Genomic DNA, 20,769 nt, shown 5'->3' with positions numbered 1-20,769 from the left:
GACCAAAATAAAACTTTTATGTTTCCTTCCTACAGATATGCTCCAAGTATTCCAAGCATATTCTAAGCATAATTATAACCAATATTCAAGCACATACTCAACATATAACCATAGTATACGATATTTTAGCTATTATGTTCGTGTATCTTATAGATGAAATTCAAGCATGCAGTGTTTGGATTTAGAAATGATTACAAGTACTGAAAAAACCCATGGATTAAAATATTTTATTTTTTTCTCACCTAAAAAACAAGCAACCCAGAATTAAGATATACATAAACTTCTCAAATTTATCCCTAATAAAATTTGAATATTTATACAATTTCTACAGAAACATACAGTGTATCAAAATCTGCATAAATCAAATTTATAAAATGTGTAGAAATGCATAGTGATATTATCAACTTACAAAGCAAGGATATGGGAATTATTTCCAAAGCAGCCTACAGTAGAAAATAGTCATATGGCAGCAGCTTCTGATGTTTTTCATGTTTGGTAAGGTTTCTGATTTCAATATATAGAATCATTTTCAGAGTATCAACGAATTGCACAAAATACCCATTTAAAATTTACATGCACAGTTTATGTGCCACCTTTCTTAGGCCTATGCATAGTTAACAAGGTTATAATCTATTCAACAAGGAAAATGGAGCCTATTTGCAAAGACACAAGTAATTAATGTACCAATTCTCTTAGTTTCCTTTTAATAGCTGATTTATTTTGCAGTTGTATAAGCATATATAAATGTATTCCTTTTAAACATCCCTAGAGATGAATGAAAGTTAAAATGGTTGATCACAGATCAGTAGCAAAATATAAATTGACAATTCAAAATTATAACTAAGACTCTGTTCAGGATGTTTAACTCTGACTCTCCAAATTTAAGAGCTAAGCTTGGAAGAAACAAATTTGTAGGCTTTTCTTCTAAACAAATGTGGATTTTTTTCTTTCCTTTTTAAAGCTTTAATTAAAAATAGTTCCCTCTGGCAGTAGTTTGTGAAATTCCTCTCATTGTAATGATATCATGATTAAAGGATCAAAAATGCGTCATTTACTTGCCATTCCCCACTTCATTAGTTTTTTTTCCTTTTTTTTTTTTCTTTTATCCACTCAGTGTAGCATTTTAATCTTTTGGATAGCAAAAGACTCTTATTTAGAAATTAGAATTTAATTGACTATTTGCACTATTTGGTTTTCCTATAGTAGGTACTATCTTAATAAATGTTAAATCCAAACACGTCTTCTTTTCACTGGAAAAATACTAATAGAAATATGCTTCCTAAAACAAAACAAAACAAAAAAGAAACACTAGGGAACGAACACCTAACCTAACAGAAGTTCATATTTGTTAACGAACTGTATTTTTAAATAGCCTTTTTTTTTTTTTAACTTAAAACAATGTGCAGGGGATTTCATTTGGATGAAGACATACATGAAACATCCATTCACTCTTGGCTTCCGGGTTCCACAGCTTAGGGTTGTAATGCACACGGGTTTTGTAAGGCTTAATCTAACAAGGGCTTGGAAATTCTTACCATGGTCAGAATGAGCCCTGGATGTGTTGACAGTGGTATTTTGTTGTTTTTGTTACCCCCACACTTCAGGGTTTCAAAACTGAGAATTAGTTTTCTGTAGTGATAGGTATTGGGGAAAAGTGAATACCAGATGTCAGTGGACAACTTTTCCCTAGTTGGTAGACCCCCTCTGCTATCTTCGGAGTCAAATCAGTGGAGAGTGTTGGGCATGCCAGGTAGTGAGGGAGTTAATGTCATACAATCTTCAACCCTATGAAATAGCCTTGGATGTTCTATACTGTCTTTTCTTTTTCAAACCATACACCATTCCATTTCAGAGCAAATGGTAGCACATAAATTCATTTTTGAGTAGTGAAAGTATTCCTCATCCAGATGACAATTCCATCATTACCACCCTACAAATTTCATCAAAAGCTCTTGAAATATATACTGAGAAATGAAAGAGGCACTAAATGTGTTGAAATTCACCTTTCAATAAAGCAGCATGACTGTGAAGGAAGGCCACCTTGGCTAAGAACCTGTGGCAGTGCTTCGTAAAGATGTAAAATTAAATAAAGACACAATAGGTTGATAATCACCAAGTTATATATGAAAGTCTGGTTACTCCAACCTTGTTTTCAAGTGTGTTTAAAAAAAAAAAAATCAAACTGCCTTTCAGACCCCTGAGTGTAATCCCAAAGAAGACATTGATGCTTTTAACTCTGTTCTAAATAAAACAGAGCTAAATGCACAAATTACCAACATCATCTTGAAACAAAACAAAAAAAGATGTAAACATCTACAAAGTTTAAGGTAAAAGCAGTTTTGTAAACAGTAACTGCAGATGATAATGTTATTGTAAAATCACAGTTTATCAACGTCCTTCAAACTGATCAGGAGGTTCTGGGTTTGGAGCTGTACAGAGTTAACAATAGTTGCAGCAGGTTTCAGGCGGTTTTCAGTCCTAGGTAAGTTTATATGTCAGTAGGTAGGTTATTGGTTTCTTTCATTCTTTCTAAACACTATGGATGTTGTTCATTTCCCACTTTTGAGTCATTTTACTGGAGTCGCAGTCAGAGATGAACACTTGGTGGAGGACGTCTGAACGATCTAAGCACTTTCCTGAAGGAATGTGAGTAAATCTGTACAGGCTCTGGAAAACAAGAGGACAAGGGAACTTTAAATTTGTACTTCTTTTGGTATCATTGACATTCGAAGTCATTATCTGGCTTTCACAAGAAGAGAATTCCAGCAAATCGGACAGGCTTAAACCAACCATACCTCAGACTTAGGATTTTTCGCAATTGTCAGTCTTCTAAGTCCTTTTATTATTAAGTTGTGATGTACAAATTCAATGGTATACAAACTTCAATTCACTGTCTTCCCCTCCAAACCTACTTCTTCAGTTCCCATCCTGGCTAATGGCAGTACCACCCTTCCAGGGCTCAGGACAGAGGCATTTCATGCTAAACTTTCCTTCCTTCCTTCCAACTGTCGCAATCACTGAGGACTGATACTTGCAATGTCTCTGATCTGAATCCTTTCCCAGACCAACTGCATGTACCTTAGTTTAGCGCTCGTCCTCTGTTGTAGATTTCTTCAATAGAGCTCAGGGCTTCTCATACTGTAATCCTCCGACTACCTAAAATTGGATCTGTAAGGCCAAAACTACCTTTGTAATAATACAAAGATCCCATTTGCCTTTTTCATTGCCTGGACATTTATGCTGATGGTGCAAAAGCAATGGAAGGTTAAAATGCTGGGGCCTTTGCATAAATCAAGCAGTGATGTAAGTGTGCTAGTCTCAGTATTCGTGGCCACATACCAACAGCTAAAAAAGAAAACACTGGTTTTATTTAAAGGTGTCTGTGATGAAACCATTAAACTTACTGGTTTTATTAAATCTTGACCCTTGAGTATACTTTTTTCTTAAAGATTTATTTATTTTAGAGACGGAGAGAGAGAGAGAGAGCAAGAAACAGTGTGCAAGTGCAGGGTTGGGGGTGGGAGGGCAGAGGGACTCTCCCAACTCCCTGCTGAATGTGGAGACCTATGCAGGGCTTGGTCCGACAACCCATGAGATCATGACTTGAGCCAAAACCAAGACCAGACACTTAATCAACTGAGCCATCCAGGCGTCCTTACCCTTTTAAAAATATTCTGAGATGAGATGGATAGTATGGATAAAGCACTTCCATATAGTGAAGTACTGTGGTTATCCAGAAGGAAAGCACATGTACATTTGTTTGACCTGAGAGTCCAACTAGCTGCTTTTTTCAAGTAATGTCATTTTGACTTCAAAGGACAACTCTAGACAAACTATGATTATTCCAACTTGGGACTGGGCAGACTTTTTCTAGAAAATGAAGTTAAGTCCATCACTTAAAAAACCAGCAACGATAGGGGCGCCTGGGTGGCTCAGTGGGTTAAAGCCTCTGCCTTCTGCTCAGGTCACGATCCCAGGGTCCTGGGTTCGAGCCCTGCATTGGGCTCTCTGCTCAGTAGGGAGCCTGCTTCCCTTCCTCTCTTTGCCTGCCTCTCTGCCTACTTGTGATCTCTGTCAAATAAATAAATAAAATCTTAAAAAAAAAAACAGCAACGATAATCTGACAGTATTTGTTGCCACTGATAGATAGAATTTGACTTTTCAAGCAAAAATTAGAGTGGTGGAAAACTTGTACCCACCACCATGAACCTGACAGCTTTACCATGAAATCAGTGGTTATATTTGTGATTTTTGGACACTGTTTAATGAAATGTGTCAACATTTGGAAGACCTACATCACTTAGTGAGCCAATATTTTCCAAACAATCAATGCACGATGTTACAAAAGCAGACATGAGTAAAAGATCCTTTCAGAGTATAAGACAGACCAATGGATTTTAATGTAACATAGGACCAAACGTTCACTGATATGGTTTCAGATTCTACACTGCAAATAATTTTTAAGAAACTACCATTTACTTAGCTGTGCTGCAGCATCAAAGAAGAATACAATTATCTGAAAAGGCTATTAAATTAATCCTCTCTTTTCTAACTGCATGTTTGAGGCTAGATTTTCCTCATATACTTCAACTAAAACAACTATCGCATCAAATTGAATGCAGAAGCAGTATGAGAATCTAGCTGTCTTCTATTAAACCAGACATTTAAAGGGATTTGAAAAATCATAATACAATGTTATTCTTCTCACTTTTTTTGAAAAATAGTAATTTGTTATTCAAAATGTTATTTTTATTAACATGTGGTAGGGTTATCATTAACTTTTACATGAATTAATATATAAATACAAATATAAAACAATACAAATACATGCTTACAAAACTTCTCAGGTTTAATTTGCAACTCAGAAAATATTTTTAGCTATGACCTAGATAAACAAAAGCCATTGTTGGGGGGAGGTTCTCAGTAATTTTCAAGAGTGCAGAGAGAATCTAGAGACCGGAAGTCTGAGAACTACAGACTGAACTGATCTGCTCATCAGTCCGTACTTCACAGTATTCCTGGAGTTATTTTCCTGAAGTATCCATTGTTCCCTCTCACTGGGTTCCTCACTTGCAAAATGAAGTTCAATGTTCTTCCACGTGGACTATAACTTAAGGACACCAAACTCAACAAGAGTCCTAGACTCTATTACACACTTTTACTCCATGCCTTTGCTCCTCCAGTTTTCTTATTTACCCTCTACAAAAAGCCTTTTTCTATCTCAAGATCTGGTACGATGATACTTCCTCTATGGAACTCATGATAAACAATTCCTCCTAGTAATCGATCCTTTGTTAACCTATGGCATTTTACTTACTTTCATTTCTGCAGTTTTTTCTTTTCTGCCATTAGAGTATGATGTGCTTTGGCTTCTTTTTGAAGTTACCACGTCATCGGGCCCCAAGGAATATTTAGTAATGTCTGATGCACAAATGCATATTCAATGCTGTGGCTTTTAAAACAGCTAAAATATGTATATTCCATTTTTTGTCCATTAAACTACTTCTGGATGGTAGTTTCTGGTCTGCCTTAGCCTTCTTTTAATATTTTTAGTTACTAATACCGTTCTCACTTAGCCCATCATTTATTGTTATTATTCATCTTTCTTTGTAGAAACAAAGGCTCCGTTCTTCAAGGTTTATGTTAACTTTCTCCTTTCTAACTTGTTATAAGAAAAAAATCGGCAACTGACACATACCACTTGATAGTAATTATTTGTGAATGATGATAACCGGGAATATTAAGCTGGGTCATAACAATGTCACTACATAGCAAGTAAGTGCTGGCATGACAGACATGGTATGATCATGACCACTAGATGCATAAATAAAGGGGAGGACTGCCAAGTCCTTTCAGTTTGGGGCAGCTTTCCCAACTTCGTGTTTCACAATAAATTGATTTAGTCAAGTCTAGACACAGAAAATTATACATAAATACATTAATATGTTGGGATCTTCAACTTGGCAAAGAACCTGGAAGATTCACATCTGGGGGAAAAACAAACAAACAAACAAACACACAAAAAAACCCGTTCCTGTGGTGTCAAGTGAATAACTAAACATGACTTTTAAAGCAGTATTTCTCCCATTGTTAATAAGATGTGAAGACCCAGCCTTCTAAGTGTTATTTGCTTGTCCATAGCTCCACCTGCTGGACAACATGAACTATAAATGCAATTCACTGCATATTGAAACTTGATAAATATGTATGTATATAAACACACACACATATATATTTTAAGATTTATATATCTTAATTCCAGATGGTAGGTATTATTAAAATGAAATAGCAAATAATATTATTTTACAATAATGCACAACCGAAATGTTGAAATGCTTAATACCTTGAAGTACTGCCATTCCTTGAATTCATTTAGATTACAGTGTGTAATCATAACTTTGGATCCATCAGGCCCTTTTGTCAAACACTGGTCATACTGCATGAGTTGATTAGCTTCATTGATTCGAAAAAGCTATTTAAAAAAAAAGAAAGTATCAATGCACCTTCTCTGCTGATCTGCATTATTTAAAAAAAAAAGAAAGAAACTTAACTCATAAACTCAATGACTTTATTTCTCTATAATTTTTCTGTATGTTCAGAATTCTATGTCCGAAGATAGAAACTATATTCATTTTGATATTAGTGAAGACTCCTGCTAACACTTTAAGGATTGTGTTCTTTAGCCTTTTAGGCACAGAATGGGTTATCAACACATATTTCTTATGCACCAACAGTGTGAGCAGATGAAAAAATGGAAACAGAGCTGATGATGTTTGACAATCTAAGTTAGAGGCAAGAACACCACCCACATAAGGAAGTAAGAGAATACATTAGTGAAATGTTATCTTACTCGCAGTAACATCCTAGCTTATTTATTAGGGGGAAATGTGGAATACTGAACACAATTTACAAGTAAAATTACTACAGAGCTAGACTTACATGGCTAGATACTCACATAGGAATATATTCTAATCTCTTATATCAGACATAAATTCTAGATTCGGATTGCTTGTGTGAAAACTCAACAACGTTCTCAACCCCTTCATCTAAGTAAATGCTTTAACACTGTCAGTTTTTTCACAGAATGTTTTATTTTACCCAAACAAACAAAATGATCAAATTAAAAAGTAAATGAAACCCTATGATCAGTAAGACTAGCTGCCCCAATGCAGCCGAATATAAAAACATGCAAGTATGGTTATTTACCTGATTCCCTCCCATCCTGTGGCAGGGCCCTAGTTCAACAAAGCCTCCGTTTGTCTTCCCCATGCTATCAATGCAGTAAACAGTCTCAAGGCCTCTGATCTACAAAAATGAACAAAGAACCAAAAAGCAGGCAACAGTTTAGTTTCGGTGAGCTCTAGCATCAGGTTAAGAGAGTTTCATGCTAAATACTGCAGTTCACAGTGGAAATCTGGGTGTGTAATGTTAGGTGATGATGGTCTTGTCTGTCTTGGAGTAGCTCAGGGAATACCAGTCACCTCTGAAATCATTTACAGTCTTGAAGCCCACACTGGAACGGGCTTATTACTCCAACTGAGGGCACTAGTCCATAGATTTTGATAAAATACCACAGAAGAAAAAAATAAAAAGGTATCATGAAATACAATTCCAGGTTCATGAGAATTCATGTGGATGAGAAGCACACAGAGCACAGCTAACCAGTGCTAACAGACACTGGCCCTAGATGTCTACACCAGAATTAAAGACAAAAGAGAACTCCTCCAAATGGCTGTGCGACAATTTTGGCCGATGTCTCCAAGAGGCTCGGGAGGCAAAAGTCACGGCAAATGGGCCAGGCAGTGAGATTTTTCTCTGAGCATGAATAATGTAGGTGAGAAGCTACCACAGGGTTTCATCTTTGGAAAGCCCATTTTGTATAAAACTCACCTTTTTCTTTCTCTGGAAATCCTATATATTTGTATTGCAATTATGAATTAAACAGTATTTGGATAAAATGTTTATTCTTTCATTTGGTCAGCAAATATTGATTGAGCACCTATGATGATTAGTGCTTTAGAAGATACAATGAGAATCAAGTCATGGGCCGGGGCCCTTGTGTCTGCGGCGTCTAGCAGGATGGAGGGACAGGCATGTGGAGAAAGGAGCCTCTCGCCCTGCTTGGAGGAACGCTGAAGACTGTCCCCAGGGAGACATGGGGCTCAAACTGGTAGGGGTTCCCTGCAATGTGCAAGGAAACACTGAGAAGTGAGGCTTAACGTATAGGGGCCAGAGTGGGGCCAGAGCTTAAAGTGAGGATATATTTAGGGGTGGCTTATAAAGGGAGAACAGAAAATTCCACTATTCACTCACTCATGACTTTATTCATTCATCAGATATTTGGTGAGTAAATACTGTGTCAGGCATGTTGTAAGGCTCTGTTACACCAGGGAACAAAATGGATAAAAGATCCTTGCCCCAGCGAGCTTACATTCTGGGGAAGGAAAGACAGAAAATAAGCAGAAAACATTAACAAACATGTTTGGAAGTGGTAAGCGCCGTGTAGAAAAGAAAAAGAAGAGCAAGTTCCAGGTGGGGGCTGAGAGGGTTAGGGGACAGCAGGGCAGATTCTCACTGAGAAGGTAACATCTGAGCAGTCTTAAGCGGATATACAATTGACCCTTGAACAATGCAGGGATTAGGGGAGCCAACCTCCCGCACAGTCAAAAACCTGTGTATATATAGCTTTTGATTTCCCCAAAATTTCACTACTAACAGCCTACTGTTGACCAGAAGCCTTACCAGTAACAAACAGTCACTTAACACATACTCTGTATGTTATATGTATTATATACTGTATTCTTACAATAAAGCCAGCAAGAGAAAAGAAAAATGTTAAGAAAATCATAAGGAAGAGGGGCACCTGGGTGGCTCAGTTGGTTAAGGGTCTGCCTTTGGCTCAGGCCATGATCCCAGAGTTCTGGGATGGAGCCCCGCATTAGGGACCCTGCTCAGCAGGGAGTCTGCTTCTCCCTCTCCCTCTGCTCTTCCCCTCAGGCCCCACTCCTGCCCATACTCACTCTCTCAAATAAAATCTTAAAAAAAAAAAAAAGAAAGAAAGAAAGAAAAAAAATCATAAGGAAGAAAAAAATACATTCCCTACATTTTAAAAAAATGCGTGTGTAAGTGGACCTGGGCAGTTCAAACCGTGTTGTTCAAGGGTCAACTGTATAAACGTCAGAACTGTGTGAAGAGGAGGGCTTTGCTTTCGGGCAGAGGGAACAGCAAATGCAGGTGCATGCCTGCCCCGACTGAACACCAGGAAGGATGGCGGGGGTGGGGGGGCTGACACAGAGTGGGGAGAGTAGCAGCAGGAGAGGCCAGAGGGGCCAGTGTGGCCAGACTGCATATTGGCCTCGAGCCCAAGAGGGCCTCTGCCTTCACTCCACTGCAGGTTTCTAACAGAAGAGCTCCGTGACCTGACTCACATTTTCAAAAGAGCACTCTGCCTGCCGGCTGAGAACAGGCCACACGAAGGCAAAGTTAATCTCAGAGATGTAGTGGCTTAAAGCACAGTAAGAAAGGCTCAGATTTGGGAACTGGATGTGACGTATGAGAGAAGAGGATTCAAAGGAGAAGCCAAACTTTTATCCTGAGCAATCAGCAAAGACAGGCTGGGGAGGGGACATAAGGAGTTCAGTTTTGAATACGTTGAGTTTGAAGTGTCTGTTAGATAATCTGCTGGAGATCACAAGTAGCATGTTGGAAGGACTTGTCTGGGCTCCGGGAGAGAGATTTGGGCTAGAGATAGAAAGCCAGAGTCATCAGCATGTAGATGGTTTCAAAGTCAGGAGACCAGACGAGATCACCAAGAGGATTCATTCCTTTTATGAAGAAGGCACTATATTAATCAGGTGTTCTTGGAGATTAAAAGAGAACCGAAATCTGGTCTGGACTTCCAGGGGCTCACGGTCTAGCTGGGAGTCAAACCCAGTTTGCTATATTAGAACACAGAGTATGGGAGGGTGGGGGGAAAGGTATTAAACCAAGAGGTGAACAGCATAAGTTTTGGCTTCTTTTATTTCCAAACTCTATGTGTTGGAATCCCTCAGGCATGGATCCCATCTTCTTTTATCTATCTCTATTCTCTCCCTACGTGAGTTCACTCCGTGTCATGAAACAATCTACCTGCTGATGGCTCCAAATGTACATCCCTCTTTTCTGGCCTTCAGTTTCCCGGCTGCACCTGGCTGTCTAACGTCCAGGCGCTTCACCCGACCAGAACGCCAATAAAGAACTTGCCATTCCCAACCCTTCCCCCGCTTCCCCTCCACCAGCCTCCCCATCTCAGCAGCCACCTCAGCGGCTACTCAAAGAAAAAACTAAACTAGTCATCTTGGCCCATATCCTTCACATCCCCATCCATCAGCGACCTGCCTCCAGATAAAATACGTATCTCACACTGGTCTGCTCACCTCCATTCCATTTTTGACTTCCTAGATTCCGCTATCATCGCTTCTCACCGGAACTACTCTACCAGGCTTCCTAACTGGCATCCCTGTTTCTACTCTAAACCCTCACAGCAGGGTGATTAAAAAGCAAAGCTTAAATCAATTTCTGTTACCTCCTTAAAACCCTCCCATGGCTTCCTACCCCCACAGGATAAAGGCCTCCCTCCTCATTAATCTCTCTTCTAAATATCACAAAGGCAAAGCACTTCCTGACTCAGAGCCTCCAACCTCACCATTTTCTTTACTTGGAACACTCCCTCCTGGCTCTCTGGTGTATCACTAAGATCTTAGATTAAATGTCACCTCTTCCAAGATTATGTTCCATAATCTGTCCCTCTGTCCTCCTGAACATCACCTGTTTATTTCCTTTGTGGGCCTCACCACCATCTGTCATTACCTTCCTCGTCTCCCCTGTTGTTCTCTTTCCCCCACTAACCCAAGGGGAGAGCCTTTCCCTGATGAAAAGGGCCTGCCTGTCTTATTTCATGTATAGGAGAGTGACTGGGACATAGCAGGCCCCTGACCAGTAGTTGCTGATTACATAACTAAGCAACAGTACCCAAGTTTGAAAGTTCATGGCACATTTAATACACCCATGAGGTAGCAGCATAAAGGCTCATGGGTGCATAAAATCAGAAATGAGGTTACAAAGGGAAGTCTGAAAAAACAAATGACAACACCAATCAATGCCTTGGCCTGCTTTACCTGTTTTCAGTTATCATTAATTCATTCATTCATTTGACAAGCACTGTTTGAGTGCCTATTGTATAGGGGGGTCTCTAATTAGTCCATTGGGACACATGGTGAACCAGGTCCTGAACACGGAGACTAGCTGAGAGATAGGCAATTTTGAGTGTTACGAGAACCCATGGAAAGATCAAGAACTCAGTCTTTCGGATGGATTGAGGAAGAATAAGAAAGGCTTTTTAGAACTGGTACTCTCTAAATTGAGAGTAATAGGATAAGTCAGAATTAGTCAGGAAAAGGACTTGGGAGGGAGAGGCAGGGAAGGGGCAGGAGGAGCTGCAGGGAGTGTACAGCACTCCAGGATGGAGCCGTAAGTCCAAGAGCTGAGAGCAGGGGACACAGTGGGTGGGCCAGGGGGCAGGGTGTCAAGGAAGGTGTCATGGTCAGGTGAAAAGGTAGAGGAGAAACTTTACTCCAAGAAGTCTTTCCTTTCACTCACATATTTCCATCTCCCTCTGCCTTTTCCTAAACTCAGTCTCTAAACATCTTGAGATCGGAATACCTGCCAGTACTTACTTCTCCCCATTCGACATTTTTGGGTGGCAAAGGGTAGTGTGAAGTTATGTCATAAGCTATTTCTTCCATGAACCATTTGAAACTTTTGCAGTTGTGATCTTCCCGAAATTTTTTCAGCTCAGATATATCTCCATATGGTAAGGCCTTTGATTCAGGACGACTAGCATAGAAGTAGTCTTTGTATTCATCCCACCAAACTTCTACAACTCTAACATAATTCTGTGAAAAAGAAGACATCATTAAGAAACAGAAAAATATCTGCAATGCCATAAACAGCCATCTTAGACACACGGAATATGACCAACATAGAACAAACTCATTTTGATAGGACCTGATATTTAATTAAACAAATGCAAGTCAGTTAATGACCCGAATATGTCAATTGCTAAAGATAAAATGTCATACGCGTTCAACTAAGAAGTGATGGACACAGAATCTGACACCACCGAGCTATAAAAATCATATATTCTAAGATCGTATGTTCTGTCCACCTTCTAGAGGAAGAAGGTGAAGTTCAGCGAGGGTTTAGGAGAGGGCTTCTGGACACAGATGCTCCTTCACCCAGAATGATCTCTTTCTATTAGAACCACACTACTAGCATGTGTAGGGAAAAGGCTCATTTCAGAAACCATCACAAAAAACAATAGCTGTGTTGAATAAAACACTTTTTTTTTTTGCAAGTGGCTTTTTTGGGTCACGGTACGACTATAATAGAACTATTTTGCTATCACCCGGAATTAACCGGATAGTTTTCCCAATTGATGCACTTTGAGGAACAGCATTTAAGGAACAATAAAATAAGCTGATGTTGTGATAACTGACAAAGACCTATCTTGTAAGTTTTAACAGAATGAATGCACGCGGGCGTGAATATTATGACAGATGGAATACATACTCAATCTAGTCCCTTGGTCTCCTACATTGTTCAACAGCAAATTTTCTCTATAAAAGGCCAGAGGGTAAGGATCTTTGGCAACAGCGGGCCACACAGTCTCTGCAGCAACTATTGAGCTCTGCTGTTGTCATGAGAGTGTAGTTTACACAACAGACAGACAGATGGGTGTGCTGGTGCTTCCCTATTACTTTATTTACTAAAAAGGGCTGGATCTGGTCTAAAGGCCATCGTTGCTGAGCCCTGTTTTACATCAGGAGTAGAAAACAGCTTGTGCATTGGAAACTAATGGCATATTTGATGTTGGCTAATTGAATTTACATTAAAAAAAAAAAAAAAAGGAAAACACCTTGTGTTCAGATTAAGATTGTCCTAGGCTATGACTACCACAGGGTGAATGTAGGCGTTCTGTTGCAAAAGCCCCTGGATTCCAAGAATGTTGTATGCGGTAGTAGCGTAACGTAACACACAATATTACTGCTAAATTGTCTTAACTTTTGCAAAGTCACCCAAAATTGGATACAGCCCATGTCTTCTAGATATGAATGCACAGGAAGAATTCAGGGCACACACATATGGTTACAGTGATGCAAAGAAGGGGCATTTCATTGTTTGGGAAGGAGAAGGCTGGAGGGGCAGCTTGGAGGAGCAAGGGACAGCTCAGCCTCGAAGGAGTGGTTCATTATGTGGGAATGGTATTCAGGGCAAAGAGAAACTCAAAAGAAGTGTGACTTATCGTGGTGAATTTGGAATCCTGCAAGTAGTTTTTCACACCATAGCTTGTCATGCTTTGTGAAAATTAAAAAGCATTTAGGGTCTGGCATACACTGAGCGCTTAAAAAGTGTTAGCTATTCTTCTTCTTCTTCTTTTTTAAGGACTTCGTATTTGATGGCTGAGAGCCATCAAAAGGCTTTAAGCAGGTACAGACATCGGATTTAATGTTCAGGGGAGTGACACTGGTGGTGAGTGGGAGATGGACCGAAGGGGGTTGCGGCTGATGGCGGAGAGCCAAGTAGGAGGCTATTTAATATCCATGGGATTCGAGGACCTGCGCAAAGCATAGAAAGGAAGGATTTCAGAGATATGTATGAGGCAGAATCTTCAGGGCTCGGTAAGGTGGAGGGAAGGGAGGAAGACTACACTAACATCCCCCCCAAAGTTTCATTCACGGGCAAACAGAGGATGCAGGAAAAGGATTGCTTTTGCGAAAAAGTTAAAATGTTCAGCTTTGACCATATTGAGTCTGAAATGCCCGAGGGACATCTAAGAAGTTAATTCTAGGAGACAATTGCCTATCAAAGACCGCAGCTCAGAGACGACAAAAGAGCTGGATAAACAGATGTAAGCCATTGGCACACTGTGGCTGAAGCGGATGATGGAGGGAAAAAGGGCCTGGCACATTCTAGGCACTCATGGAGTGTAAACTGAATGTTACATTTATCAAGTCGTTTTCCCAATATGTACAGTTAATTTTTAGAGTGGATAAAGGTTTCCCTCTCATCGCTTTTTCTTTCCCTTGTAGCACAGGCCTTCGTGAATCAATGTGACTTTCCATTAATTCTTTGTGATTATGGGTCCAGCTCCAAGGACAGGTTCTTTTCCTGCAATGCCAGTGAGCCCTGGTGTTAATTTGGTGCTCTTTGTTTTATCGGGGTATTTTAATCTCATCTCCTCTGGTAGCTGGGGCTCCATTTGGCCATTTCTATGATAATCTTGCTAGTTAGAAAGCTGTGTTCATTCCTTAAGACCTTTCCATCTCTGCTTCTATTATCTACTTCCCTTTAAGGAACTGTTCCAAGGTGCATCTGCAGCCAATAATAAACTTTCTTCTGCTTTTGACTTGGCTTAGGGCTCCAGAAAATGAATGGACTCAGACTCCTATGCACTTAGAATTTATGAAAGCAGCCCAACTAGAAAAACTTCAAAGTTGCTCGGTCAAGAATAGAGGACTTCATCTTCCTAGCAGTGGGATATTGGCCTCTGTGTGAAGCTTTTCTGCTTTATTCCTGGTTTGAGGGACAAAAGACATTAATCTTTTGCAAGCATTGTTCAAAAATCTGATTTTGCTTACTGCACAAACTCCTAATAGGATTGTTTTAGAACAAACAAAAATAATATTTTATTTGTGTGAAAATAGTAGAAGCTAACATTTTCCTTTCAACTATTTTCTGACAGAGTGGCAGGTTTTTTTTTCTTTTTTAAAAATTTTCTGAGATGTCTTCTCATGGAGAACATTCAATATAAAAATCTTAATCAGAATGGAATACAAAGAATAATCTTAAAAAATAATAAGATCCCTGATAAACACAGATGCAAAAAATCTTCAACAGAATATCAGCAAGATGAATTCAACAATACACTGAAAGGATTATACACCATGATCAAATGGGATTATTTCAGGGATGCAAGGATGGTTCAATGTCCACAAATCAATCAGCGTGATACACCACTTTAATACAAAGAATAACAAAAATCATGTAACTTTCTCCATGGATGCAGAAAAAGCATTTGATAAAAGCCAAGATCCATTTATGATAAAAATTCTCAACAAAGTGACTATAGAGGGAACGTACTTCAACATAATGGAGGCTATGTATGACAAGCCCATGAGCTAACATCATACTCAGTGATGAAAAGCCAAAAGATTTCCATTTAAGATCTGGGACAAGGATGCACCACTCTTGCCACTTTTATTCAACTTAGTGTTGGAAGTCCTAGCCATGACAATCAGACAAGAAGAGAAATAAAAAGCATCCAAATTGGGAAAGAAGAAGTAAAACGGTCACTATTTGCAGATGACATGACACTTTACATGGAAAACCCTGAAGACTCTACCAAAAAAGCTATTAGAACTAATAAATGAATTCAGTAAAGTTTTAGGATACAAAATTAATATACATAAGTCTGTTGTATTTCTATATACTAATAATCTATCAGAAAAAGAAATTAAGAAAATAATCCATTTATAATTGTATCCAAAAAATTGAGAAATAAATTTAACTAAGGAGGCAAAAGACCCACACTCCAAAAACTATAAGACACTGATGAAAGAAATTGAAGATAACACATAAAAAAAGGGAAAGATATACCACATTCATGGATTAGAAAAATCAATATTATTAAAATGTCCATACTACACAAAGCAATTTATAGATTCAGTACAATCTCTATCAAAATACCAACAGTATTTTTCATAGAATGAGAACAAATAATCCTAAAATTTGTGTGGCACCACAAAAGACCCTGAATATCCAAAGCAATCTTGAAAAAGAAAAACATGGAGGTATCATGCTCCCTGATTTGAAATTATACCACAAAGTTATAGTAATCAAAACAGTATGGTACTGGCACAAAAACAGATACATACCTCAATGGAACAGAATAGACAGCCCAGAAATAAACCCAAGCTTATGTGGTTAATTAATCTTCGACAAATGAAGCCAAGGGAAAAGGCAGTTTCCTCAATAAGTGTTGGGAAAACTGGACAGCCTCTTGCAAAAGAATAAAACTAGACCACTTTCTTATTAACCATTATACAAAATAAACTCAAAATGGACTAAAGACTTAAATATAAGACCCGAAACCATAAAACTCCTAAGAAAACATAGGAAGGAAGCTCTTGAACAATATTTTTTTGGACCTATCTCCTCAGGCAAGTACAACAAAAGAAAAATAAACACATGGGACTACATCAAACTAAAAAGCTTTTGTATAGTGAAGGAAACCTTCAACAAAATAAAAAGGCATCCTTCTGAATGGGAGGATATTTGCAAATGATCCAACCAGACAGAAATTAATATCCAAAATGATAAAGAACTCATATGACTCAATATAAAAATGCAAAAAAAAAATCAAATAATGGACAGATGAACTGAATGGACATTTCTCCAAAGAAGACCGGCACGTAGCCAACAGACACATGAAAAGCTACTTAACCTAACTAATCACCAGTGAAACACAAATCAAAACCACAAGGAGATATCACCTCACACCTGTCAGGACGGCTATTGTCAAAACAACCAGAAATAAGCGTTGGTGAAGATAGGAGGAAAAGGGAACCCTTGTGTGCTGCTTTTTGAAAATTGGTGCGGCCACTATGGAAAACAGTATGGTGATTCCTCAAAAAATTAAAAACAGAACTACCCTACAACCTAGGAATTCTACTTCTGAGTATTTACCCAAAGAGTACAAAAACACTAATTCAAAAAGATATATGTGCCCCTATGTTCATTGCAGCATTAGTTATAATACAGTTTACAATTACAACAGCCAAGCTCTGGAAGCAACTTAAGTGTCCATTGATAACACTGATCGATAAAGATGTGGAATATATAGATAAATACACACTCACATACACACACACACACACACATATACACACAGTGCAATTTTACTCAGTCATAAAAAAGAATGAAATCTTGCCATTTGTTAGAACATGAATGGACCCAGATGGAAAACATGGCTGGTATTATAGTAAGTGAAATAAGTAAGGCAGAGAAAGACAAATACCATATGATTTCACTTCTACGTGGAATCTAAAAGACAAAACAAACAAACAAGCAAACAAAGCAAAGTGGGCAGATGGGTGACACGGGGGAAGGGGAGGCAATGTACAGCATAGGGACCAGATTTAATAACGCTGTAACAGCTTCAATGGTGACGATGGTAGCGAGATTTATTGTGATCACTTCCCAATGTATATACGTGTTGAATACCTGTGTACACCTGTAATCTAACACCTATAATACTGTATGTCAACTCTACTTCAAATAAAAACAAAACAAAACAAAAATGATAAGGTGTTTCATGAGTAAGTCCAGCTTAAGCTAGAAGGGAGAACCGGCGTTGACTACTTCAAAGATTTATCGCACTCAGTGAGCTGCCATTGAAATGACTTCAACATGTGGGCTATCAGTGGAGGGGCGTGTGGTACAGAGCTCCCCAGGCTACTCTCCTGGTATCCAAAGACTCACCTTCAGGGTTGGAGAAGAGCCGACATAAATGGGTGGAGGATTCCCTTGCCAGCCCTCGAGACGGTAGATGTGTCCAACGCGAGAGCAGGGGATGAACAGCAATTTGCCGCCACACTGCCATATCTATCGGGGGAAAACACATGTGGAAGTTGTTTCAAATATCAAAATAAATTATACTTGAAAATTTGTCTTATAAATGTAAATGTAAAATCTAAATTAGATACAGTGTCCATGGGGAATTCATGGATGAAACAGAATTCTAAAATAATGTGTTTTTCAAACTCCTATGATACCAAACAAGGTAGTATGGAATGGAATGCAGTAATATTCCACTCCTCAGGGCCCCTTGTGTACTTGTAGCTTTAAACACCCTTCGCACAGTGTAACCTTGCAAAGTCACACAGATTCTTCATTCCTGATATCACTCGCCGTTTCCACGGCTAATGGATTTCCCACCTGGGTGATTATTATAATAACCTCCAAACTGGCTTCTTCACTTCCTGCTTCTCTCAACTCTATGCTATCCTTATTTATAGTAAGATTATTCTAGCTGAAGGGCAGCTCTGGGTCATGTTATTCCCTTGCTTAATATCTTCAATAGGTTGCCCCGGCTTATCAAATTCAGTAAAAATCTCTTGGCTCAGCATCGGAGTGCCTCCTCTATACAATCCCAACATATGTGTCCACTTTCCCTTTTTGGATGTCTTTCTTACTCAGGCCATCAGATTCTGCTAAACTGTGCTCTCACTGTTTGCTGAATGCATTCTTCTTGTTCCCACCTTTGTACCTGCTAGCCCAGTCTACCTGCCCTGGGGTCTCCTTCCCCTCCCTTTATCTCTGCCTATCGATATCATGCCTTTCTAGTCTCCTCAAATCCTCCCTCCAGGATGATGCTGTTTCTTAATCACACCAACTGAATGCCATCTACCTTCTTATTGTATTATGAATTTAATTCTAATCTCTTCTTATGAACTCTAACTTCCTTGAGAGCAGGGACTGAGTTATTCTTCTTTCGTCTCTGGACATTTAAGACAAGAGACAAATATCTGTTTAACTCCGACTGTGATATAGTTCTCTTTCTTGTGGACAGTGGGAGGGCGGGGTGGGAGCATGGACGGTATTACTGTCCAAGGACTGCCTCAACAACAGGGTGGGTGCTGCAGGAAGGCAGCTCCAATGTCAGTCTGAGGACGCACAGTCATGGCTGGGGTCTGCTTCTGTCCTGAATCACCAGGTCCTACAGTGATAAAGGGCAACTGTGTCAGTGGATGGTCAAATGTGGCCCCCACACATGCAGATTCCCTAAAGGGCTTTTATAACAAAAGGCTTCAAGGCACAGAAAGCCTGGGGGGTAACGTGGGGAGTGGGATGAGGAGGTACTTTCTTTTTTTAAAAAAGATTTATTTATTTATTTGAGAGAAAGAGAGGGAGAGAGAGTATGTGTGTGCAAGCAGGAGGAGGGACAGAGGGAGAGGGAGAGAGAATCCTCAAGCAGATTCTCCACTGAGTGCAGATCCTGACACAGGGCTCAATCCCAGGACCCCGAGATGGTGACCTGAGCCGAAACTAAGAGTCAGACACTTGACTGACCAAGCCACCCAGGTGCCCTGGAACTTTCATTTTTGAAGTTTGCTGGCTTCAGTGTTGAGATGAGCCATGTAAACATATAAGAAGTCGGGAGTTTGCATTTTGCCCTATTTTTTCCCCAAAGGCACGCATTTTTGTTAGTTGTTCTTTGTAATTTAGAGAAATGCATTAAACAGTTTTTCCCCCCAAAGAAACAAGCCTTATCTGAAAGTCACAAAAGTCGGTAAGTACTTAGAATACTGCATTTGTTTAAATGAAATGTTACCTTGTATGAGATCTCAAAGTTTTCACCACCCCAGATCTGGAGGCCTGGATCATACAGACCCAGTTCAAAGAAGAACTCTCGTTCAATGGCAAATAATCCACCAGCCATGGCAGGGGACCTAAGGGAAGAAACACTGCAGTAACTATTAAAGATAAACCCCCAGTACCCCTTCACCAACAGACAAGTCTGTTTGGAACACAATCTAAATAATGCACAGAAGAGACAACACCGATGGCCAAACATCAAGAAATTACAAAGCCTTCACAAAACAATCTGTTTACAATTCTTTATTGAATTTACTCTGATTTCTATCTGAAATCCAATTTGCAGTTCATTATGAAGTAGAGCATTGCACCATTCTGCCAGGAGAGGGCGCCTTAGTTCCCTTGTTGGTTTGAAAATTAAGCCTTGAGAGTTCGTTAAGATAGAATTTTCTTTTTCACTCCTAAAAATACTGAGCCATATAGCCATGGTCTGCTAACTGCTCCTACAATGATTTATGAGTCATTCTAGGATGAGCGAAACCATAGACCATGGAAGTAGTCTGTCATTTTTTAATTTTATAGCTCAGGGGCATGCCAAATAAGGGTGTAAATCATGGCTGAACAGTCACAGTTCATTCAGAGTTTGCAAATGTAGCACGGAAACGACACAGGAGAATCAGACATTAGCTATTTACTGTGTCGGGAGGTAGAAATGCAAAGGGGCAATCTGCGGGGCTTCCTGAATGGAATCTTGAATTGGGTCCTTTCTGGGGACAAGCCACTCACATCTCTAGAGGAAGAAATTTTCATCCTGTTCCCCCACAATTAATGATTAATGCATCTTGATTCCTAAGTAGACTCCTCCCTCTCAGAACCTTCTTCATCACCACACCTAACATTCAATTTGTCACTAATTCCTACTGATTTCACCTTGAAAAGGTATCTGGATACTGTCCCTGATGCTTCCATTCCAGACTAAGCTCCCATCACTTGCACTGCTATGGTGACACCCCTGACTGTCTCTTCTTCTATTCTGCCCTCATCCACATCGAATCTCAGGGCAGGCAGCGCAGACTCAGTGTGGGCCCGGGGATGCCAGCCTCTGTCCCCGCTCTCCACGCTCCGCAGGCTTCCTCCGCCAGAGTTCTTCACTGCTCTGCTCACACCTCCAACGCGACAAACGCTCCTCCCTCTCAGGGTTTCACCTCGACTGTTCGCTCCCCTGAAAAGTTCTTCCTCCCTGTCCACAGGACTGACTCCTGGCCTTTCGGGCTCCTCCCAACTGGATTAGGGTCTCTCCCCGCTAAGCTCCACGCACCCTGTGGTTTGTCTTTGTGCCGCTTTTGGTGGTTG

The 20,769-nt window shown here is 39.7% G+C and overlaps 1 protein-coding gene across 3 annotated transcripts in view; it reads right to left on the bottom strand.

Annotated features, from left to right (window-relative positions):
- Window positions 1–214: 214 nt before the first annotated feature.
- Window positions 215–20,769, bottom strand: part of GALNT7 (polypeptide N-acetylgalactosaminyltransferase 7) — a 136,593-nt gene continuing 116,038 nt past the window's right edge. For all 3 annotated transcript variants that reach the window (XM_080797181.1, XM_080797180.1, XM_080797179.1), the window contains 6 exons: window positions 19,433–19,550; window positions 17,581–17,703; window positions 11,715–11,933; window positions 7,207–7,305; window positions 6,344–6,472; window positions 215–2,667 (listed from right to left, as the gene is read on the bottom strand). In XM_080797181.1, coding sequence (XP_080653307.1) covers window positions 2,530–2,667; window positions 6,344–6,472; window positions 7,207–7,305; window positions 11,715–11,933; window positions 17,581–17,703; window positions 19,433–19,550 — 826 coding nt within the window. In that variant the 3' untranslated portion in view covers window positions 215–2,529. The remainder of the gene's footprint in view (window positions 2,668–6,343; window positions 6,473–7,206; window positions 7,306–11,714; window positions 11,934–17,580; window positions 17,704–19,432; window positions 19,551–20,769) is intronic.

Source organism: Martes martes (genome assembly GCF_963455335.1).
Source record: "Martes martes genome assembly, chromosome: 2".
In the NCBI taxonomy this organism is placed as follows: Eukaryota; Metazoa; Chordata; class Mammalia; order Carnivora; family Mustelidae; genus Martes; species Martes martes.
This window is presented reverse-complemented; position numbering and strand designations above follow the sequence as displayed.